General features: G+C 58.2%; 2 protein-coding genes across 3 annotated transcripts; both read right to left on the bottom strand.

The window, feature by feature from the left end:
* Nucleotides 1–14: 14 nt before the first annotated feature.
* VWA7 (von Willebrand factor A domain containing 7) lies at nt 15–7,288 on the bottom strand. Of its 2 annotated transcripts, none has more exons than XM_040988585.1 (16): nt 7,055–7,288; nt 6,506–6,787; nt 6,010–6,106; nt 5,622–5,732; nt 5,035–5,230; nt 4,771–4,940; nt 3,869–3,981; nt 3,562–3,678; nt 2,883–3,068; nt 2,491–2,623; nt 2,238–2,390; nt 2,070–2,162; nt 1,422–1,723; nt 1,204–1,343; nt 860–1,034; nt 15–749 (listed from the first exon to the last, which is right to left on the bottom strand). In XM_040988585.1, exons 1-16 carry the CDS (start codon nt 7,286–7,288, stop codon nt 576–578), a joined length of 2,676 nt encoding a protein of 891 aa, XP_040844519.1. In that variant the 3' UTR covers nt 15–575. The 2 variants fall into 2 exon arrangements, with proteins under 2 accessions (XP_040844519.1, XP_040844520.1); XM_040988586.1 differs by having other exon boundaries at nt 3,562–3,615.
* Nucleotides 7,289–8,050: 762 nt separating this feature from the next.
* On the bottom strand, nt 8,051–19,995 carry VARS1 (valyl-tRNA synthetase 1). Its single transcript, XM_040988595.1, has 30 exons — nt 19,844–19,995; nt 19,211–19,629; nt 18,184–18,318; nt 17,794–17,932; nt 17,537–17,664; nt 17,363–17,447; nt 17,085–17,185; nt 16,828–16,955; nt 14,565–14,729; nt 14,377–14,458; nt 13,531–13,650; nt 13,339–13,447; nt 13,159–13,253; nt 12,862–12,952; nt 12,510–12,634; nt 12,324–12,427; nt 12,078–12,236; nt 11,894–11,984; nt 11,693–11,798; nt 11,538–11,608; nt 11,322–11,447; nt 10,990–11,094; nt 10,835–10,903; nt 10,671–10,749; nt 10,400–10,527; nt 9,952–10,107; nt 9,623–9,829; nt 9,434–9,545; nt 9,022–9,347; nt 8,051–8,192 (listed from the first exon to the last, which is right to left on the bottom strand). Exons 2-30 carry the CDS (start codon nt 19,595–19,597, stop codon nt 8,124–8,126), a joined length of 3,798 nt encoding a protein of 1,265 aa, XP_040844529.1. The 5' UTR covers nt 19,598–19,629; nt 19,844–19,995; the 3' UTR covers nt 8,051–8,123.
* Between the last annotated feature and the right edge of the window lie 513 nt (nt 19,996–20,508).

Below are 20,508 nucleotides of genomic sequence, written 5' to 3'. Positions count from 1 at the left end.
TCAGACATCTCTGTGTTAAGTGTCCTCTCTGCTCTGGAAGATTTCCATTTCTTCTTCGCGCTGCCTCATGTCCTCCCCCTCCCCCAATATCATGGGCATAAATTATCTTTCTTTGAAATCCCTTATTGGAGAAGACATGTTGATTGAAACTGTCCTTCAATTTTAAACACAAAAATAAAATAGAAGCTACTCTCAAATTTAAAATAAAAACAGTTCTATCACACTTGGAGCACTCTCCTACCTTACTGCTAGTCCAGGTCTTCTCCACATAAATGCCTCCCTTCCTATGCCTGGGAGAGCATAAAAATGGAGGGAATAAAGATGATATAAAGAAACGGCCACCTTCCCCCAAAATGTCTTTGGTTTGGTTCCTGTGAAGGTTAGGGGAAATGCATTGAGAGAAAATCCATTGTCCCCGATGCCAATCTTGTATTTTTTAAGAAAGAAAAGGGACATATGCATGAGGAGGAAGGCCTCCTTCCTGGCTGAGATGTAAGATTCCAGCAAGGCCTTTGGGACTTTACCAGTGGTGCAGATTGAAATCAGTGCTGGGGCCCCATCTAAGGGCTGCTGTGTCACCAGGACACAATTCCTAGCAGCAGCAGCACTCCTCCAGTTGTGTGCCACCAAGGGTTGACTGCCATCCCTCCTCCAGCACTGCTCTGAGTCACCCAAGTGGAGGGGTGAAAGATGGGGGTGGCCATGGGGAGGACAGGGTCCACTGGATGGGCAGAGACCGCGAGCTGATCCTGGGGGAAAAGGGAGAGAAAGGGTGTGCTAGAGTTGGACCCCAACGAAGCCTGCACTGCCCTCCCCTCCCCTTCCGCTGCGTGTCCTGCCATGGAGTAGGGAGCCTCACCTGTGGGGCCCGGGACAACACCAGGAGCCTGAGGAAGGCGTGGGTTGGGGACACTGGGCCGACATCTCCACCCACTGCAGTCACAGTTACCATCACCACGGAGTCCGGGGATGCCGAGTCTGGGATCTCCAGCCACAGGTGTCCCCACGCAGACTCATTCACTCCCAGGTGAGCCCTGGACAGTGGACGCTGGCATCAGGTAAAAGCTCCAGGCTCCTTGATGGGAAAATGGGAAGGCCTGGGGGAGGTAAGACTCAAGGGCCAACTGGAAGGGCTCAGGGTGGGGCTTGGGATAATCCTGTCAGCAATGGAGGTGCAGCTGGAGCAGGGATGTTTAGCCTCACCTGGAGAGATTGGAGGTGAGGGGGAAGCTGGGGTGGACAGATGCCTTAAGGTCAAGATCCTGAGGGCCGGAGAAGCTGGTGATGCGGAGGCTGAGTGGCACCCTGCTACCCGGAGCCAACAACCCCGGGGGACCGCTGAGCTGTGGAGAAGGGCAGGTAAGGAGAACAGCTGGCCCAGCTGTCTTCCATCCCACCGGCCCCTCCCCACCATGTCTCACCTCCAGAAGGACTGGCACCACAGTGCAAAGCTGGGGCGCAACTCTGTGGAGGCCCTGGCCCCCTCCATCCTGGCCGATCAGTTCAAGGGAGAAGGTTCCAGTGTTAGAAACCAGCGTGGGTGGCAGCGTGGCCACCAGGAGCCCTCGTTCTGTGGGTCCCACAGGCTCCAAGAGCAGCCTGCCCAGCTCGGTGCCCTCGGGGACCCCTCGGAGGATCACATGGGAGAAATGTGGCCGAGCTTCCCCAGTACTGTCCCTGGAGCCCATTCCTGTCACTTCTACCAGCAGCTGAGTCTGGAGACCTGGGCAGACAGGGAGGGAAGGGGAGAAAAGTGATGGATTTGATATGCAGAAAAGAAGCACTGGCTCCCAGAATGTAGGTCACCTCTGGGCACAGGGGTGGGAGAAGGGTACCTCTGAGGGTACTGGAGGGGAGAAGTCAGGAGAGAGTTGTGGGGCGCTGCATGTGTGTCTGGAACAGGGTGGTGGTGACATGGGTGTGTTATGTGAAAACAGCCGAGCTATGATCTGAAACTTCATGCCCTTTATGTAAATCATAAGTTAGACATGCATGTGCATGTAATGTGCATATACACGCATCCTACTGAAATGTAGGAACTGGGTGTGGGGCTCAGGGAACAGACTCACCTGCAACTGGCTGGCTCAGGGGGTAGAGGCCAGGATGGGGCCCGTCCTTCATGGGGATCCCAAAGTGGAAGAGGAAGTCCAGGGAGGTCTGGGCTGCGGAAGGGAAGAGGTGGTCAGAGACTGTCACCAGCCTGCTGGCACCTGCAGTTCTTCCCCCTTCCTCCTCACCTTGCACTCTAACCCTGGCGGTCCCCTCAGCTGTGATGTGGATTTCCCAGGTGCCCGTCTGTGGCGGGTCATTCACAGTCACCATCCAGAACTGCCCAAAATGGCGGGTGTGGCCTAGAGGGCCCACGCCTTCCTCCTGGCTCTGGAAGACCCCTGGTATGGGTGCGAGGGAGTGCCACGTGAGTCAATTCTTTTCCCTTGGGATCCCACCAGGCTCATCCCTGTCTCTCTTTGGAGACACCCAGGGAGTTACCTTCAGGACTCTTGACCTGGAAGCTGCTGACCTCGCCATGGATCCTGATCGTGACCTTCTGGAGCAGCCTGTCCACAGTGAACACAAGCGGCCTCCCGGGTACCACGATGGGAGGTTCCAAAGGCAGAGTGACCTTGGGGGGGCAGGATAAAGAATCGGGGAGAAGATAAAGTGTGGAAGGAAGTGGGGACAGAGGAGGAAGACTGGACGAAACCAAGTCACGCATGCATGAGGGCAAGTGAGACAGTGACACAATTATAGCCAGTGACAAAGTTGGAAGTAGAAGAGTTACGATCTCAGAGGAGATGCTTCCTTTCCCACCCTCCACTGGCCTTCCTTCTCGGTGGGGGGTGGGGACAGCCTCACCGCTCCTGGCACCTTCGCCTCCTCACCAGGCCCGCTGTGCTCTCCTCAACAATGGCCGCCACATTCTGAATGTGCTGGTCTTTGGTGAAGATCACCTCCCCTCCTGAGGCCAAGGCCACTGCCTCATAGGGCTCAAAACGCAGCGGGGATAAGGCCTCACGGCGCACTCGGCCCTGAACCCTCGTGGGATCTTCAGTCACCAGGAACGTCACCTGCACCCAGAAGAGAGAGGCCAGTGCCTGCTTGAGGAGTCCCAGGGCCGTGCATTCTCGGAAATGAGAATTTGTCTGCCCAGATTCCCTCTTGAGCTGGGGAGTGGTGGAAGCTCTCCCTGCCCAGCCTCTGGCTGTCTCTGGGGGCTCTCCCAAGGTCACAGCACTTGCCCCTGGCCTTTGACTAGTGAGTGGCCATGTGTTCAGAGCTGTCACTATATTTTACACTGGAGTTTTGGCAACTGGATCCCCAGTTCTTTGAACTGGGCAGAGTCATACATGGATTCAGCATCACTCAGGTTAGGGCGGCCCACTCTCAAAAAATATTAAAAATCTCAGGAAATGTTCTGTTCAGTGTCTGCTTCTTCCACCCCAGGCCAGAGCTGACTTGACTGCCAGAGTGTGGTATGGCGCTAGAAGAGAGACTGGTTTTCCTGGGGTCTCCCCCAAGCCTGAGGGAGCTGACGCTGGCTCTCCCATCAGCTGTGCTCACCCTGCAACGCCGCTCTTGGGCCAAGGACTCCACCCGGTTGGTGAGAAAGGCATCCTTGGGGGAGGCGTCAGTGAACACAAAGATGTCTGAGAGAGGAGGCGTGTGCAGCAGGGCCAGCTGGCAGGGAGGGAGAGAGCCAGAGTGAGAAATGGTGTGGCCGAGGACTTGGCCATGCCCACAGCCTAGAAGGGAGACTCAGGAGTGGGGCTGGTGGCATGAAGCTGGGGGCCGGTAGGGTGGGGCCCCAGGGAGGCTAGAGCACTCCTGAGGGAAGGGGCGGGGACTGGGTGGGGGTGACAGGACAGACCTCCAGTGCCGACAGGCACATCTCGGGCTCGTCTCCACCCCCCAAGGCGTGGATCTCATTGAGTTGTTGCCAGAAACGGTCAGGATCACTGGTGGTAAAGACCGGACCAAACCCTGGGGAAGGAAAAAGGGAGGTTTGGAGCTTCTTTCCTTCCTTCCCAGCTAGAATTTTCTCCCAGCTGTTGGGGGCCAAGCAGTGAAGGAACAACATTCCCTTCTATTTTGGAACTCCTCATAGACACAGGGCAAAGCTGGGGGTCTGCCTGGTGAAAAAGCAGGACCTGACTCCCTTAACAAAATGGTGCCACTTCCCTGGGACTGAGCAAACCTTTGCTGGACACTTGTGGATGCTGGAAAAACAGCCAGAAAGCCCAGAGGCCCACTGGGAGAACTTGAGGCACCGACTCTGTACCTCTGGGCCTTGGGGCTTGACACGGTGCCCAATCTTCAGTTAATCACACCTTCATCAGACGGGTAATGAGTATCAGCCACATCAAACTGCAGCCCTACTGCTGTAGAATTATCAGCCCAGGAAGTGTTTTCTCTGATTGCCGACAGGCAAGGTAAGACAGGCCCTGACCCATTGCACAGACGAGGAGACTAAAGCAGGAGGACTGGAGACCACACTGAGATGACCACTGTAAGACTGGGAGGACCCAGGCCAGATGTTCCACTTCTACTGCAGCTGGGAAAGAAAGAGGGGATATCTTCAAAAAGTTCATGGAAAGTGGTATTGGAAACGCTGGCAGAAGTGGCTGTGAGCACACAGGTGCCCAGCAGAGGCTTTCTCCAGGCACACCTTGTTAAGCAAACGGAGCGGGGCAGGCCACCTCCTCACCAGGAGGCTCTCCCCTTTGCCCTGGACCTTCCTCCCCGGTGTGCTTCTGGCCAGATGGCAGGTACCTGGGTCATGGAAAGGCACCAGGACATAGTGGCTGGGCTCCAGCAGGCTTCCTTGCCGCTGATCCGCTATGCGACGGGCCTGGATCTTGGCAGCGGTAATCTCCTCTCCCATGCTGCCCGTGGTGTCCAGCACGAAGCTCAGGCCAGAGGCAGGGCTGATGTCCAGCAGCCTGAGGAGCGGTCAGGGGACATAGGGAAGGGGCTGCACATTCAAATCCAGCTCTCCCCTCAAATACCCAGGGACAGAGGGGACAAACCACTCACCTGGAGAAAGCCTTGTCTCCCAGGCGGCTCCGCAGGAGGCCGAGGGCCTGGATGGAGGCCAACAGGGCCAGCTGGGCCGCCTGCGGGTGCAGCATGTGGTGTGGCGAGAAGCCGGGTGATGTGCTGTCCTTGTTGATGCCTCCCCGGGGGTGCTGGGAGCTGCTCTGGTCAAAATGGCCCCCGTGGCTACATTTCCCTGGGTTGGACAGAGGGAACTGGGAGGTGGAGCCTCCAGAGACAACGAGACACTGCCTAAGCTGGCCTCTCACCACTTAGCCAAGAGAAGCAGCAAATGATGAGACTTTGTGGAGGGCATGTCCTGGGTCGATGCTGAATAGGGTCAGTGGGTGTCTGGGGCAAATCCCCAAAGTTGTCCACAAGTGAGGTCACAGAGCAATGACTATGGTTGAGCAACAAGCCCTTCCCTTTCCTCAACGACCATGGTCTCCTCAGGGGCCTCCAGCCCCGGCAGCACTCCCAGCATCCTCTTCTAGAAAGTGATGCTGCAGCAGACAGGATGAGGGCCCAGGGGACTGAGGCTTTGTACATAATGGAAGGAAGTGACTGTCCCTTCTTGTGTCTGGTACCTGGAGGTTTGGGGGGATTCATTCCAAAGTAGCCAGAGGTGAGGTGTGCGATGTGCAGCAAGTTCCCGGGACAGCTCAGCTCCTCACAGTCAGAGCAGGTGGGTTCTCCCACTGGTGAGAGAGGATGGGGGCTGAGGCACCAGACCCTGCCACCCAGCCCCTTGGTCCCCATCCCTGCCAACTCCTGTAGCTCTCTCTCTCACCTCCCACCCAGGTTTCTTAACCAAAACCTGGAGTTCAAGGGCTAGCAGCAAGACTGGATATTCTGGAGGCTGAGATTATGTTAAAGAACCAGGAAGTACAGAGACACGATGTCACTTCTCAAAGTGTGACCTGGTGGCTGGGCTAACGAGCGGCTTCCTCCTCACCACCATAAGACATGGCTTACCTTGTGCCAGGCTCTGGAGCTGCGGCCTGGGCCAGAGGAGGTGTGGGTGTGGCTGCTGCTCCCCCAGTTCCACCCAGTTGCTGTGACTGTAGAAGTCCTGTTCCGGGGGACAGAGAAGGAAAATGAGGCACTGTTCTGGACTGTTCTCCTGACTCTGGCCCTAGTGTACCCCTCTTGAAGTTCCCAGTTGCTGCTGCCCATCACCCCGAGTCTCCTCCTCTGGCCTTTCCTCATCGGTCAGAACATAGCTTGGCCCAGGTGGGAGCCATCCAGCAGCCCTTCCCACCGTGATGCTGCTGCTCTTGCTCCTCCCACCCCTCAGCTACCTCTTTCACCCTCACCCCCCAGTTGGGAAGTGGGAACAAGCTCAGAGCCTGAAGATGCTGGCAAGCAGCATGCATCCTTTCTAGAGCAGGGGAGGTGCCAGCTGGAGGGTGAGGCCAGGTGCACAGGCCCCTCTGCTCCCTCCGTCCCCACCACACCCTCCACCACTCACCTGCAGGGCATGCAGGGCGGCTCCAAGGCGCTGGCGAGCCAGGGTGTAGTCCAGGGCTTTGGTGGCCACCAGGGTCTCCCGCAGAGCTCCCACGAGGTGAGTGCGGCCCTGGCTCAGCCTCTCAGCATCAAAGTGCAGGTCAGGGTTATTCCTGGCGGTTGGCAGGAAGTCCTGGGCTGCATTGGCACGGGACACCTCACCTGTGGCTGCTCGGAACCGCCGGGAAGGAGTCCCAGGGCCAAAGTAGGCAGCAAAAAGATCATCGGCGAGGAGTGTCCGGCCCTGGAGAGACAGGTGGGTGACAGGGGCTCCAGGTAAGGACCCCCAGCTGGTATGAGCCACCTTACTGCAGTGACTGGCACCTGGGGTTGAGTATGGATGGATTGAGGATACTGGGCCTTAAAAGTGAGGGTTGGTCACAGACCCTTCTGAAGAGGACTCTTGATATTTGGCCCAGGATCACTACTGTAACGACTGCCGTGAGGAAGGTAGGTACCCCTTACTGTGGCATCCAGGGCCCTCGGGGATGTGGGTCCGAGGGATGCTCACCAGGAAGTCTTGCAGTCGAAGGGGAGGCCGGCCTGGGGGCGGCTGCTCCAAGAAGAGCTGCAGGGTGATGTTGAGCACAGCCTCCTCCGTCAGGTCCTGATGAGTGACTGAGCCTGGCGCAGCCAGGAGGCTCCAGATGTTGGGGAAGAAGGCAGCTGTCGGGGACAGCAGCAGCTGCAGCAGAAGCAGCGCTGAGGGACCCAGGTGGGGCAGGGGCGCCTTTGCAGGGAGCATGGCTGAGGCATGGACCTGGGGGACAGAAGGCTCTCCAGGGAGGAGGAAGCAGCTGCCGGCTCCACAGACACCTGCTCTGGCCCCGTCTGCTCTGGTCTGGCTTCCTCACAGGCCCCTCAGCTGTCCAAACCACCTCATCCGGCCAATAAGGACATGCACCTTGCAGGAGCCCAGAACGAGGCTCCTCCCCCAGGGCCTGCCTTCCCAACCACCCCGCTGAGTGCCCAGGCCTGCCCCAGGGGCAACCCACTCCCGCCTTCCCCCTACACACACACACAGAAAGTGTCTGCTCTCAGGCCTCTCCCTTACCTGGTTGCTGGATCTCCTGGTTGCAGCGCAGGGCTGGCCCCGGGTGTGGCGTCACAGGGCACTGAGGTCAGAGTTATAATTAACCAGGCCTCAGTGGAGGGGGAAGGTGGCTCTGGGCAGCAGAGGGGTAGAACCAGGAGCCCCAGCTCCTCTGCTCATGCCTGCCCAGGGCCACAGGCAACAGAAGCCAGTACCAGGGCGGTGTCAGGGAGGGCCTCCCTGGGCTGCAGTGCGGAGGTGAGTGAAGCGAGCCGGAAGGAGCAGCATGACTCAGGCCTGGCATCATGCCAAGGATGGTCCCAGACAGACGCACCCCTCTACCCACCGGCACCCAGCGCATTGCTCCTGGTTCGCAGTTCTCCTCTCAGAGGAATCAGCAGCTGAGGTTTCAGAAACCCAGCCCAGTTCAGCCCCACCCCCTCTCCACCCCCACCATGCAGTCAGAGAGATAGCTTTGTGGTAAAATATTTTATTGCTGCCATCACCATGGCACACCACTGGGGGTTGTAGGCTGAAGCTGGGCGGGTCACAGCATCTTCTGGAACAGAGCGATGGCCTCCTCCACCTTCCTGAGTTCTGCTTCTGTCTGCTGCAGCTGAACAGGGGGAGGGAGAGTGGAGGGAGAGTGAGAACCCAGGCCCAGAAGACTCCAGCACTCAAGATGGACAGGTATGGGAGGACCAAGGACAGGCAGCTCATGGGATCTGTGATGTTAGCCATCCCCATTCCCCTAATTCTCTTCAGCCTTACCACCAGAACCTGCTCTCTCCTGCTACAGCCCAGCTTTGATCTCACCTTTTTTCCCCAGAGTGGTCAGTCCTCAGAGGGGACTAAGCCATGTACCCAGTCTCATCACCATTATGCAAGAGCGTGGGCTCCAGCAAAGTCACTGAACCCCCATCTATCAAATACACGGACATTGCTCACTTTCAGAGGCTTGGGGAGACTCAGGTGGGGTGAGCCGCCCACCACGTCGTGCCTCGTGACCATCTTCCTCTGCATCTGTGTGGCTCACCACACAGCTGCTCCTGGAAGGATCCCCAGAGGCAGGGGTCTACAGGGGAACATGAGCCAAGCCTGGCATCCCTGCTTAGCCCTGTGGGCTGTGGATGAAAGAGGTGTTTTGTTTGGGGGTCTGTGACTGCACCTGGGTCCTGAGCCCGGGGAGGCACATAGATTTTATATCTGGGCAGTAGGGTGGGCACAGGGTAGCCAATTGGCAGCTCATCTCATTCTAGGTCTGCCTCCCCTTCAACCTGCTGTGTGACCTCAGACTAGGGCCACCACTACCAGCTGCTTCTCATATGTGAGGGGAGGGGCTCACAGGGTCCCAGCTCCAGGCTGTGAGCCCTGTACTGCCCACCCTTGGTGCTCTGATGATGAAGGGAGCTAAGGAGCAGGAAGCACCTGCCCACACTACACACCTTGGCTTCATCCGCCTCCTGGACCTCAAGGGGCACCTTGGCCGAATAGCCTGAGGTGGCACGGCGCTCCTGCAGCCGCTGGGCCTGCCGCTGGGCCTCGCTCCGCTTGGCCTGCAGCTTACTCAGCTCCCGGGCTGGGTCCACCAGCCCTTGCAGCTGTAGGTGGATGGAGCAGCGGTCAGAAGCCACAGCCACAGCACAGCCCTGTGGTGCGGCGGTGCCCGGAGCCAGTACAGCCACTGTGCCTGCGCTAGCCAGTGCCTGCACATAGCCTGCCACTGTTGATGCCAGGGCACCTGTGGCCTCATCAGCCACTTCCAGGAAACCTGCCGGGGAGAGAGGAGTATGAAGCCTGGTTCTTGGGACACACACGGCAGTGGGGGGGTGGTGGCAGTGGGGATGCGAGGCTCACAGTCTGGCCTGGTCCGGGTAAGGTTGTAGTCAGCGCGCAGGGATCGCACAGCCCTTGTGATGCTCAGTGCCAGCTCGAGGGCAGCTTCTGCCTCAGGATCCCTCCAGGAACACTGTGGGGCAGAGGAGGGCGTGAGAAAGGCCTCATTGAAGGTCCAGAGGTGTCCTCCCTGCAGCACACAGCCCGTACCTCTGAGAGTTCTGGATACGGGGTGACGCAGAGGCTGGGGGGAGCTTGTGGCGTCCGGCGGGGCAGCCGCTGGAACAGCTCCTCGGTCACAAAGGGCATGAAGGGAGAGAGTAGCCGCAGGCCAATGTCCAGGCAAGTGTAGAGGGTCTGGCGGGCACACTGGGCCGCCGCCTGGTCTGCTCCGGTCAGCACGGGTTTCAGGCACTCCTGAGGGACAGGGAGGGGCGGGGCTCAGGGCCTGGGTCTGGCCTCAAGCTCCGACTGTCCCAGGAAGGCTGTGAAGAGGGCGGGTAGGCTGGGTGGACTGCCCCTTCCTGGCCCCTTCTCACCAGGTAGACGTCACAGAGCTCATAGAGCCAGAAGCTGTACTGGGCGGTGGTGGCAGTGGGGAAGTCGTAGGTCTGGAAGCCGTGGTTGCTGAGCTTCACGGCCTCGGCCAGCCGGCTGAGGATCCAGCGGTCCACCAGGCTCTCCTGGCCCCCGGGCTTGGGGAGAAGGGCCGTGTCAGCTGGTGAGGCTCACGTGCAAAGGGCTCATGAGCCCGGGCCTCTCAGTGGCAGGAACCATGGAAAAAGCTGTGGGGTCTATGTCCAGCACACAGGCCCCCAGACACCTCGGCAGAACACCCCTGCAGACAGCCTGCACCTCCCCAAAATTGTGTGTCTGCACCCTCAGATACATGGGAGTCCCTTAGGGGCAGAGACTGCCCAACATGGAGCATGGCAGGTGTGAGGCTTGTGTGGACACTGCCAACCCTAGTGCCTACGAGGCCCTCACCTGGGAGGTGGGTGAGGGCACGAAATCCTTCCCAAGACCACGGAGGGCAAACTTGGTGGCATTCCAGAGCTTGTTGCAGAAATGGCGATAACCCAAGATCCGGTTCACATCCAGGTTGATGTCACGGCCTGGGTTGGGGGTGCAGTGGTGTCCTCACCATCCTCCCTCCCAATCCTTGTGGCAGCAGAGGCCCAGGAAAGGACAGGGCAGGACAAGGCAGGGCCTCAGGCCAGGGAAAGGAGGAGGTGGGGGGGAGGCCCAACGGCTATACCTTGGGACGTGTAGGCGCAAAGTCCAAACCGGAGTGCATCGGTGCCACACTCAGGGATCCCCGTGGGAAAGTCTGCCTTCTGCAGGGAGGAAGAGGAGTGGGGTCCTCAGCTGGCCCAGCCCACTATCAGCCCATGCTCGGCCCCAGGCTCCCAGCCTCCATACCTGCCCTTCTTTAGCCTTCTCCACCTCACTGGGATCCAGGTTGCTGTTCAGTAACTGGTCATGGAGACCCTGGGGGCAGGGGGCGAGGTCAGGTGGTTACAGCCATGGCCATGGGTGCACAGCTACGCTCTCCCTGGGGGCAGAGCCTGGCCCACCTGCAGTGTGACTCCGTGGATGACGTCCAGGGGGTCAATGACGTTGCCCAGAGATTTGCTCATCTTCCGGCCATGAGCATCTCGCACGATGGCATGGAGGTAGACCTGCAGGGCAGGTAGGCGGGGTCTGTGAGGCTGAATCCCCTACTTGAGCCACAGTGCTCTCACCAGGCACCAGCACCCATCTGTCCCACCCTGAATCCTAAGTATCATGCCGTGCAGCCCTGCCCCCACCAAGCCGGAGGCAGGCCCACCCACAGCTACCCCTGTGCCCTGACCATGCCCCTGGGCCCACACAAGAAGGCAGGTAGGGTCATCAGCCATTGCCACACCTCTCTGAAAGGCAGCCTGCCTGTGAGCTTCAGGCCAAGCATGACCATCCGAGCCACCCAGAAGAAAAGGATGTCATGGCCCGTCTCCAGCAGTGTCCCCGGGTAGAATACACTCAGGTCATCTGACTGGGAAGAGACAGGAAGCAAGGCGTGAGGACAGTCAAGGGCCCACCTTCCAGATTCCCCTCATGTCCTGGCTTAGCCCTGGGAACATACCTGGTTGGGCCAGCCCAAGATGGAGAATGGGAAGAGGCCAGAGGAGAACCAGGTGTCCAGCACATCCTCATCTGAGGGAGGTCGGAGGTCAGAGGTTGGGCAGTGAGGATCAGCGCCCCGCCTCTACACCACCCCCAGCTTGGCCCCCATCTTGCCTTGCTGGAGACTGATTTTGTCAGGGCTCACTCCAAACTCCCGTGCTGCCTTCTCACGGGCCTCAGCCTCACTGCGTCCACTCACCCAGTACTGCCCATCAGGGTCCTGTCACAGGTGGAGAGGGGACCCTGGGGAATTTCTGCCTTGACCTGGCCATGACCTCAACCAAACCCACAGCTCCTCCAGAGGCCTGTCCTCACCTCCCCTGGGGGTATGGCAGGGTCATCAACGGTGACAAAGTACGCTGGGATGCGATGGCCCCACCACAGCTGCCGAGAAATGCACCAGTCCCTATGGGTGGTGGGCAAGGGAGGTCAGGTGGGGTCTGCGCCTCGCTCAGTCCCTGGCCAGCCACCCCCCTGCATGGTAAGGGGCCCTGCGCACCGGATGTTGTCCATCCAAGCATGCCATGTCCGCTGATGGGCCTCAGGCAGGATGCGGAGGTCACCTCGGGTCACGGCAGCACTGGCAGCCTGGGCCATCTCTCCGCAGCGCACGTACCACTGGGGCCGCAGTAAAGGCTCCACCACATCTTTGGAACGGCTAGAGTGACATACGCAATGAGTGGTGCATTCCCCAAGGTGCCCCCCCCCTCACTGCCCACCTGCCCTCCCTGGCCCCCAGCCTCACTTGCAAAGTGGCACCACCATGGGGTTGTCTTTAACGCCACGGAACAGGCCCTGCTCCTTTAGTGCCGCCAGCACAGCCTTCCTGGCCTCAAACCTGGGCAGGCCCTGGATGGGAGGCAAGCCTTGTACTGCAGTGCCCAGGCAGCCCCGTCTCCCCAGCCTGGACCCACAGTCCCCGCAGGCTCACCAGGAAAGGAGGGGGCACGTTGACCAGGGCACCGCGCGAGTCCATGATGGTGATGGCCTCCAGCCCATGCCGCTGCCCGACCTCATAGTCATTCTGGTCATGTGCAGGAGTGATCTTGACCGCACCTGGTTGGAGGTACCATGTGCTAGGGTCACCAGGGTCACTTCATGTGCTCTAGGATTTGTTTTGTGATCTCCCCCAGCCTACCTCCCCCTCCGGTTTCCCCCTCCTTGGAATCCACTGGGTTAGTCCGAGGTAATGTGCTTTTTCTCTGAGAGAAGACACAGGCAGCTGGGCTCTGCCGTAGGGGCTCAGCTCCCTCCCTCTCCCTGTGGCACTGGTCCCTCTTTACCTGTGCCAAACTCCATGTCCACAAAATCATCGAAGACGATGGGCAGGCTTCGAGACAGGAACGGGTGAACCACATTCTTCCCCTTCAGATGCTGGAGTCAGAGGTTACCCACTGAGTATATGAGGCTGGGGCCCTGGTGGAGCCACACCCACACCCCCACCAAGGTCCCCAGGGTTGGGAAAGGGACTGGAAGATGTCCCTAACTCAACACCTCAGCCACAGACCACAGTCCCCACCCCCACAGCCACCCGGAAGGGTGGAAGTCCCTTGTGAGCCAGCATTCCTCCCCTACTGCACCTGGTATCTGGCGTCTTTGGGGTGCACAGCTACAGCCACGTCTCCTAGCATTGTCTCAATCCGAGTTGTTGCCACCACCACCTCTTCATCACTGTCTGTGGTGACAGAAGGCCTTGTGGTCTTGGCCCTGGCCCCTTCCTGTCTCCCTCCACCCAGCATCCTGGTGCCCCCAGTGCCCACCTGAGCCTTGGACCTTATAGGCAAAGGACACAAGGACCCCAAACTCCACCTTCTCCTTGTAGCCTGGTACAGACAGCAGGGTGCGACCTGTCAGCTCCTTCTTATCTACCTGTAAGACAGGGGTTTGGCAAGGTGGCTCAGGGCCAGGGTCAGTGTAGACACATGGGGAAGTCAGGCTGGGGGAGTGAGCACCTCAATGTCAGAGATGGCTGAGTTGAGGGTGCAGGACCAGTTGACGAGGCGGGTGCTGCGGTAGATGACACCTTCTTCATGAAGCCGAACAAAAGCCTCAGTCACAGCTGTCGAGAGTTTCTGGGGCAGGAAGACAAGGTGGGTCAGGGAGCAGGGTCCTGGTGCCAGGAGGCCTCCAGGCACCTGAGGTGGCAGGCCCAGGAAGGCCTGGCCTGCACAGAACCCCACAGGTCGGCAACGACCCCTTTGAAGGGAGAAGCATTGATATTATCTGTATCTGAAAGGCACAGAGAAAAAGAGATTTTCTATCTACTGGTTGACTCTACAAATGCCCACAACACCAGGGGCTGGGCCAAGATGAAGCCAGGAGCCAGGAACTCCATCCAGGGCTCCCACGAGGGTGGCAGATGACTCAAGTGCTTGAGCAGGTACATGAGTGGGAACTGGATTGGAAAAGCAGCATCAGGGACTCAAACTGATATTCCTGCTGCGGATGCCAATGACCCAAGTGACACCTTAGCTACGGGGTCAAATACCTGCCCTAGAAGTGCTTCACTGAAGGATATGGGACTACTAGGGTGGGGCTGTTACTGAGTCAAGGACAGAGCAGAATACTGTGGACTCAGGCTCCACGGGTGACAGATCACTGGTCCCCAGGGACTCTGCAGCCCCAAGGGCAGGGTCTGGGTTCTGAAGAGGCCTCCCATGCAGGGGCCCTCCGAATGGTGCTGTGAATGGGTGCTCGCCCTATAGGGGCCTTGGCACCCACATGTGCACCTTCAAGAGAGTATTGCTCCCAGGAATGCCTCCCACGTCCACCCCAGCCTCCAGATGTTTATCACGCACAGGGTCCATGGTGAAGCAGGCTCGGTCCCAATCCAAGGAGCTGCCAAGCTTCTTTAGCTGGTGGTAAATCCGGTCACCCTTCCTAGAAGAGGGGAGACAGTGGGACTGAGCATGCAGCCCTGGGTGATGGAGCAGCGTGGGGACCACTTGTTCTCTCTGTGGGGCCCAAAGGGAACTCGTGTACTCACTCCTCCTTCCACTTCCAGACCTCCTGCAGGAAGGCCTCCCGGCCTAGCTGATGCCGGCTCAGGCCCCGCTCACGCCACAGTTTCTTCTCCACCACCACCTGCGTGGCGATGCCTGCGTGGTCACAGCCAGGGTTCCACAGGGTGGTCTCTCCACGCATTCGGTGCCTGTGGGAGGACACGGGAGACCACACAGTGGATAGGCCTGCTTTGCAAATACACATGTCTTAAAGAAAGAAAAGGAGAGAAAGGAAGGAGATAGGGAGGGACTAAGGGAAAGAAAGAAGAAAAAAAAAAGAGATAGGAAAGAATACATAAACAAGCCTTGGTTTCTACAAGTGATGAATTGCTTTGAAATGATTTAAGGGGGAGGCATTTGGCACAGAGGTTAGGTGCTCCCCTGGGATGCCCGCACACCTTACTGGGGCTTCCGAGTTCAAGTCCTGCCTTTGTTCCCAGTTCCAGGGCCTGCTTCACAGCCTGGCCTGGCCTTGGCTGCTGTGGGCATCTTGGGGGTGCAGCAATGACTATAACTTCCCTGTTTCCCTACTTTTCAAATATATATCTTTTAAATTAAAAAAAAAAAAAAACCCAATACTTTGGAGTAGGCAGGTTAAGTTCCCACCTAGGATAGCAGAACCCCACCCCAGAGTGCCTGGCTTGCATTCTGGCTGCTCTGCTTCTGAATGAGCTTCCTGCTGATGCGCAAGCTGAGAAGCAGATGACAGCTCAAGGACTGGGCCCCTGCCTCTAAGGCGGAAGATCCATTTAGATGTCTAGGTTCCTGCCTTCAGGTTGGCTCAGCTCTGAAGCAAACCAGCAGACAGACCTCTGTCTCTTCAGCTTTCAAATAAGATGAAAATTAAAAATAAAAAGCCTTTAAAAGTAGATTTGTTATCTAGAGCATTTGCACTTCACAGTTGATACTAATTTAAATATGAACAGTGGGTCCTGTCGATAACCTAGTGGCTAAGGTCCTCATCTTGCACGTGCCGGGATCCCATATGGGCTTCGGTTCTAATTCCTGCAGCCTTGCTTCCCATCCAGCTCCCTGCCTGTGGTGACCCAAAACCTTGGGACCCTGCACCTGTGTGGGAGACCCAGAAGAGGCTCCTGGCTCCTGGCTTTGGATCGGCTCAGCTCTGGCAGTTGCAGCTGCTTGGGGAATGAACCAGGGGACAGAAGATTTTTCTCTGTTTCTCCTCCTCTTTGTGTATCTGACTTTCCAACAACAATAATAAAAAAAATCTTTAAACTTTAAATAAATAAATAAATATGAACAGTGAGGAAAAATAAAAGGGAAAAAACATTTGCAATTACATAATGCAAGGACAAGAGAAAAATGTATACAAGCCAACAAAAAAAAAAATAATGTCCAGAATAGGGAATGAATACTCCAATGAACCAATTAGTAAAGAAAATCAACAGAGTACTAGAAAATGGGCAGATGGTAGGGACAGGTCAGGAAAGACAGGTAAGGCTTAGCCTCGGTAACAGAAAACACAGATGACCCAGTCTGACAACCTGAAGGCCAGTCAGGCCCAGTGTGGGCCAGGATGTGGACTGGACATCCTGCATGCCAGTCACGGGGTTGGGGAGAGGATCAGGGAAATAGTCCCTGAGGGAAATCCAGCAGCTTCCGGGCAGACTCCATGCAGAACCGTCCCTGTCCACCAAGCACTTTCACTTCTCGGTGGCAACATGACAGAAATCCCTCCACACGCATGTGCTTGAGCAAGCACCTACAGGACAGGCATTCCAGCAAAGCTTCCAACAGAGAATTAGGAACAAATAACCCAACAGCTGACTCCCCTAGGGCGCTGCCACACAGCTGAACATACAAAACTGAAGATGAAGTCAGACTATGTAAGGATAAGCCAGTCAACAGGCTGGGACAGGGAAGGCTCTGAGAGAAACTGCTAAAATTGTAGAATCATATTTTTGCTTGAGTTTTTAAAAAAAGAGAGCTCAAGTCCTTGGGACGTGCATCTACATGGGAGACTCAGATGGAAGAACTCTGTCTCTAATTTTTTCTACCTTTTAAATAAAATAAGCAAATGCTAAATTTGTCTTAGTAGAAGGGAGAAGAGAGTCTGTAGGGGGATAGCGGATGGGACTATCAGGCTAGGAGAGGAGGCAACAGAGAGGAATGCGCAAAGCAGAAGTGAATTGCCACAAGAGGGCAGAGCTCAGGGCTCAAACAGCAGAGCGGCTGCAAGCGCAGCAGGCAAGGAAGCCGGAGAGCCCAGGAGCTGGGTGAGCTCACCATCGAGTCAGGGAGTCCTGGATGGCGTTGGTGAGCGCGTGGCCCAGGTGCAGGGAGCCTGTCACGTTGGGGGGCGGGATGCACATCATGAAGACACCTCGGGGATTGGGCGCTGACAGGCTGGGACGCTGAGGGAAGAGGACAGCACGTGCTGAGACCTCACATTGCCTGGCCCGGCTCCCTTCCAGGTCATGCAGCCTCCAGCCCTGCCCATCCCACACCTGCTCCCTCAGGCCTGGGAGGCAGTGCCCACTTACCCCGTACTCTGGCTTAAAGAAGCCCTGCTGTTCCCACCACGGGTACCAGGCGGCCTCCACATACTGCGGGCTGTATGAGTCAGGCATGGGGCCACTGGTGTCTAGGGGGTGGAAGGCGGGGCTCAGAGCAGGGGCCAGGACTCAAAGATAAGGGCTCCTCTCATTCATGTTGCAAGATGGGTGGTAGGCCCAGGTACCCCTGTACAACCCTCCCCAGTGTCACAATACAGGCCAGGGCAAGAAGAGGCAAAAACTTAGGAGCAGCTGAAGGGTAATACCTTTCTTTTCCCCCGGCGGAGTTGGGAGGTCATAGGTAATGACTCCAAGATCCCGTTTCTCCTTCTTCTCAGGCTTTGGCTTCTTCTGCTCGAGAAGGGGAAGACACAGGCCCGCTGGCTCTCAGCTACCCCTCCAGGGCAGGCAGCCCCCTCCAGCTCACCCCAGTCTCTCACCTCCCCTGGCGGTGGCTGCTGCTGCTGCTGCATTTTCTGCTTCTGCTGGAATTTTTCCAGCTTTTCCCGCTTTTTTGCTTCTTTTTTGAGCTGAGCAGCTGTCTTTGGGGGGGCAGCAACCTCGGGTTCTGGAGAGAAAGGGCACAGATGTACAGGGAGGCCCTCTGGAAACAATACTGCTCTCCCCCACGGCCCCAGAGAAAGAAAGTGAACTTCACAGAAAGCATCCGGAGGAGCTGCTACCCGCCCTTCCTCACCTGGCTGCTGAGACACAGGCCTGGTCCCCGAGTACAGAACCACTTCTCCCAATACGGCCCGGAATTCTGGCTGCCGCACGCATGTGACAAACCAGCGAGTCACGTTACCCCAGATCCGGCGGGCAGAGGGATCAAGGACCTAGGACGGGAAGTGACCATCCTTAGTCGCCCTACTGGTGAGGGCTGGGGAGAGTGGGTGGGGTCTCTCATGCCTCCTCTGGCCCTGTAAGGGCTGAAGCCTGTGGGGTGTCTGTCATGCTTCCCTAGGCCTTGGAAAGGCTGAGGTCCGTGTGTGTGTGTGTGTGTGTGTGTGTGTGTGTGTCATTCTCTCTGTAATGAGGGGGGTGTGTGGGGGGATCTTTCATGCTTGCCCAGCTTCTGGGCACTCACATAGCGGAAAGGAAGCAGCAAAGCGGTGACAGCCGCCAGGTCAGCCAGAGTGGGGGCCTCTCCTGCCAGGTAGGTGTGTAGACGAAGCCACTCCTCCAAGGGGCTCAAGGCCTTGCCCAGGGCTCCCAGGGCAGCCTGCAAGAAGGGGGACAGGGCATGAGACAAGCTCCAGTGGGCCACCTTCCACACCCTCTCCAGCAGACAAGCACCTCAGAGATCAATTTCTAGGAACACTCAAGTGCTCATGTAAAACAACATCTGACTCATCCAGTAAATCTCCACTGAGCACCTGCTCTGGGTCAGAGGCAACGCAGAAGTCAGAGGTTAGAGAGATTCTACCAGGCAGCCAGGTCCACAGCATTCACAGTGGGCACTTGTCCAGGGCATGAGAGGCGACAGCCACAGAGCCCAGTGACCTTCCAGAGCCCAGTGCTTTCCAGAGGGGAGACAATAAATGAGCAAATACTTCACACATGACTCTATTTTCTCTTATGGAGAAAAAGCAAGCTAAAGGCAATAAGACATCCCAAGAAAAGAGGATGGGTCATTGTCACATGCTCGCTCATTCATTCATTCATTCATTCAAGAAATACCAAGTTTCTGCCTTGTGCCAGAGGCTGCGGCAGGACAGAGCTGGGAGTTCACAAGGCCCAGCCTGCAAGGCTGCAGAGCCACAATCTGGTGGCTTCTTCCTCTTGGGATCTCTCTTGTATCTGCCGTCTCTCCCTCATCCAGGCTTCTGCTTCCTGTCCTCCTTAGTTTTCATCAAACTCACCAAACTTTGACTCAGAAACCAGCACTGGCCTATGTGCTCTGCACACACAGGTTTTCATCGCATTACCTCAGGCAAGCTGGTATTACATCAGCTTTCGTTTCTCCTCATCGGCTCAGAGATCTTAAGAACCAAGGCTAAGTAACACGCTGGGTGACAATTTGGGACTTGACCAACGTTTTCCCCTATCTGAACCGCCCTACCATCATCTCCAACTCCTGCCTCCTTCCAGTGAGTGTCCTCCCAGCCACTCACCTGGGGGTCCTGAGCAGGGCTCCGGAGTCCCAGGGCCGGCAGCGAGGCCCCGCAGGCGGCCGGTATTAGCTCCGTGTCCGCGTAGCTGACCCACTGCTGGACCAGGACAGCTGCCCGGCTGCCTGCTGAGCCGCCGAGGCCCGCGGGCCACAGCAGCTGAGACACAGCTGTGGCGCCCCACACCCAGAGCCCACCGGGCCCCTGCTCCAGGGCCGGCAGCCGGGGCGGGGGCAAGGGAGTCCTACTGGCTGGAGGAGGCTGGAGACAGATTCGGGGGTGGGGTCCTCCCCAGCCCGGGCCTTCCCCGGCCTCCCCGTAGCGAGCGGCTATGAGCGCCCTGAGGCTGGGGAAGGCATCCGGGTGAGGGGAGACGTAGAGGATGGACATGGTTCTGCGGATCCCGGACGAGATGGAAAAACCTAGAAAGAACGGTGCAGGATGGAGGGGATCCTGAGGGGCTGCTCCGCTGCAGGCACCCGAGAGCCCCAGGACAGGGGTCCGGCCAGTCCTCAGGAGCCCAGGGGCAGGTTCTCAGAGTGACTGGGGAGGAGAGGGCAGGGCCTCTGGGAGGGCGGGAGTTCGTGGTAGCCAGCCGGCGTCCTGCAGACGCGGGTTCGAGCCGCGGGTACGTACTGGAGGGAGGTGGTCGCACAGGGCCGGGAGTCCCCCTCCCTAGCGGGAGGCCGGGGCGAAGGAGCAGGCGGGCGGAGGCGGTGGGCGGCTCTGGGCGACCCCGGCTCCCTGAGGCCGCCGGCCGGGCAGTCGGCGCCCACGTGTTCCCCCCTTTGTGACAGCGAGCGTTTCCGGGCCGGCCGGTCCTGGCGCGGGCGGCCGTGCCCCGCCTGCGCGTGAGCGCGCCGCCTGCTCGCCGCTGCCCGGGAGGCCCGCACCGCCCGCCGCGCTTCCGAAGAACCGCACGGAACGCGGGGTGCGGGGGCGGCGTGGGAGGACACCCCGCGGCCGGCGCTCGCGTCAGGCGCCGGCGCGGACACCCCGCGCGGGTCCTCGGCCCGGGGGCGGCGCCCGGCGGAGCGCGGGCGAACCAGCGGCGGAGGGCGCGGCGGCCCCCGGGCTGAGGGACCGGCCCCCGGCCGAGGTCCGCCACCTCCGTGAGGGTCACCTGCACGAATGTGGGGGTCCCGCTGCATAGTCTCTGCGGTCCGTTAATGGTGAGAATTGACGTCTCCTTTGTATACTGAAATTACCTGCTGTCTGGTAATTCCCAGTCACCACTGTACAACACAAAACTTGTTTATGTGGACGAAGTGGGTACTACTTTGGCTGCACCAAATACATTG

The sequence above is a fragment of the Ochotona curzoniae genome, unplaced genomic scaffold (genome assembly GCF_017591425.1).
Source record: "Ochotona curzoniae isolate NIBS_2020 unplaced genomic scaffold, NIBS_Ocur_1.0 contig_4951, whole genome shotgun sequence".
Taxonomy (NCBI): Eukaryota; Metazoa; Chordata; class Mammalia; order Lagomorpha; family Ochotonidae; genus Ochotona; species Ochotona curzoniae.
This window is presented reverse-complemented; position numbering and strand designations above follow the sequence as displayed.

Coding starts and splice junctions, on each gene's coding strand:
- VWA7 (XM_040988585.1), bottom strand. CDS start 7,288: ATGCTCCCTGCAAAGGCGCCCCTGCCCCACCTGGGTCCCTCAGCGCTG. Junction 2,624..2,882: donor AGGAGAGCACAGCGGGCCTG/GTGAGGAGGCGA, acceptor TGCCCCCCCAAG/GTCACTCTGCCTTTGGAACC. Junction 2,163..2,237: donor CGCCAGGGTTAGAGTGCAAG/GTGAGGAGGAAG, acceptor TCCCTTCCGCAG/CCCAGACCTCCCTGGACTTC.
- VARS1 (XM_040988595.1), bottom strand. CDS start 19,597: ATGTCCATCCTCTACGTCTCCCCTCACCCGGATGCCTTCCCCAGCCTC. Junction 11,799..11,893: donor CTGCCATACCCCCAGGGGAG/GTGAGGACAGGC, acceptor CACCTGTGACAG/GACCCTGATGGGCAGTACTG. Junction 10,528..10,670: donor TTGCGCCTACACGTCCCAAG/GTATAGCCGTTG, acceptor CCCCCAACCCAG/GCCGTGACATCAACCTGGAT.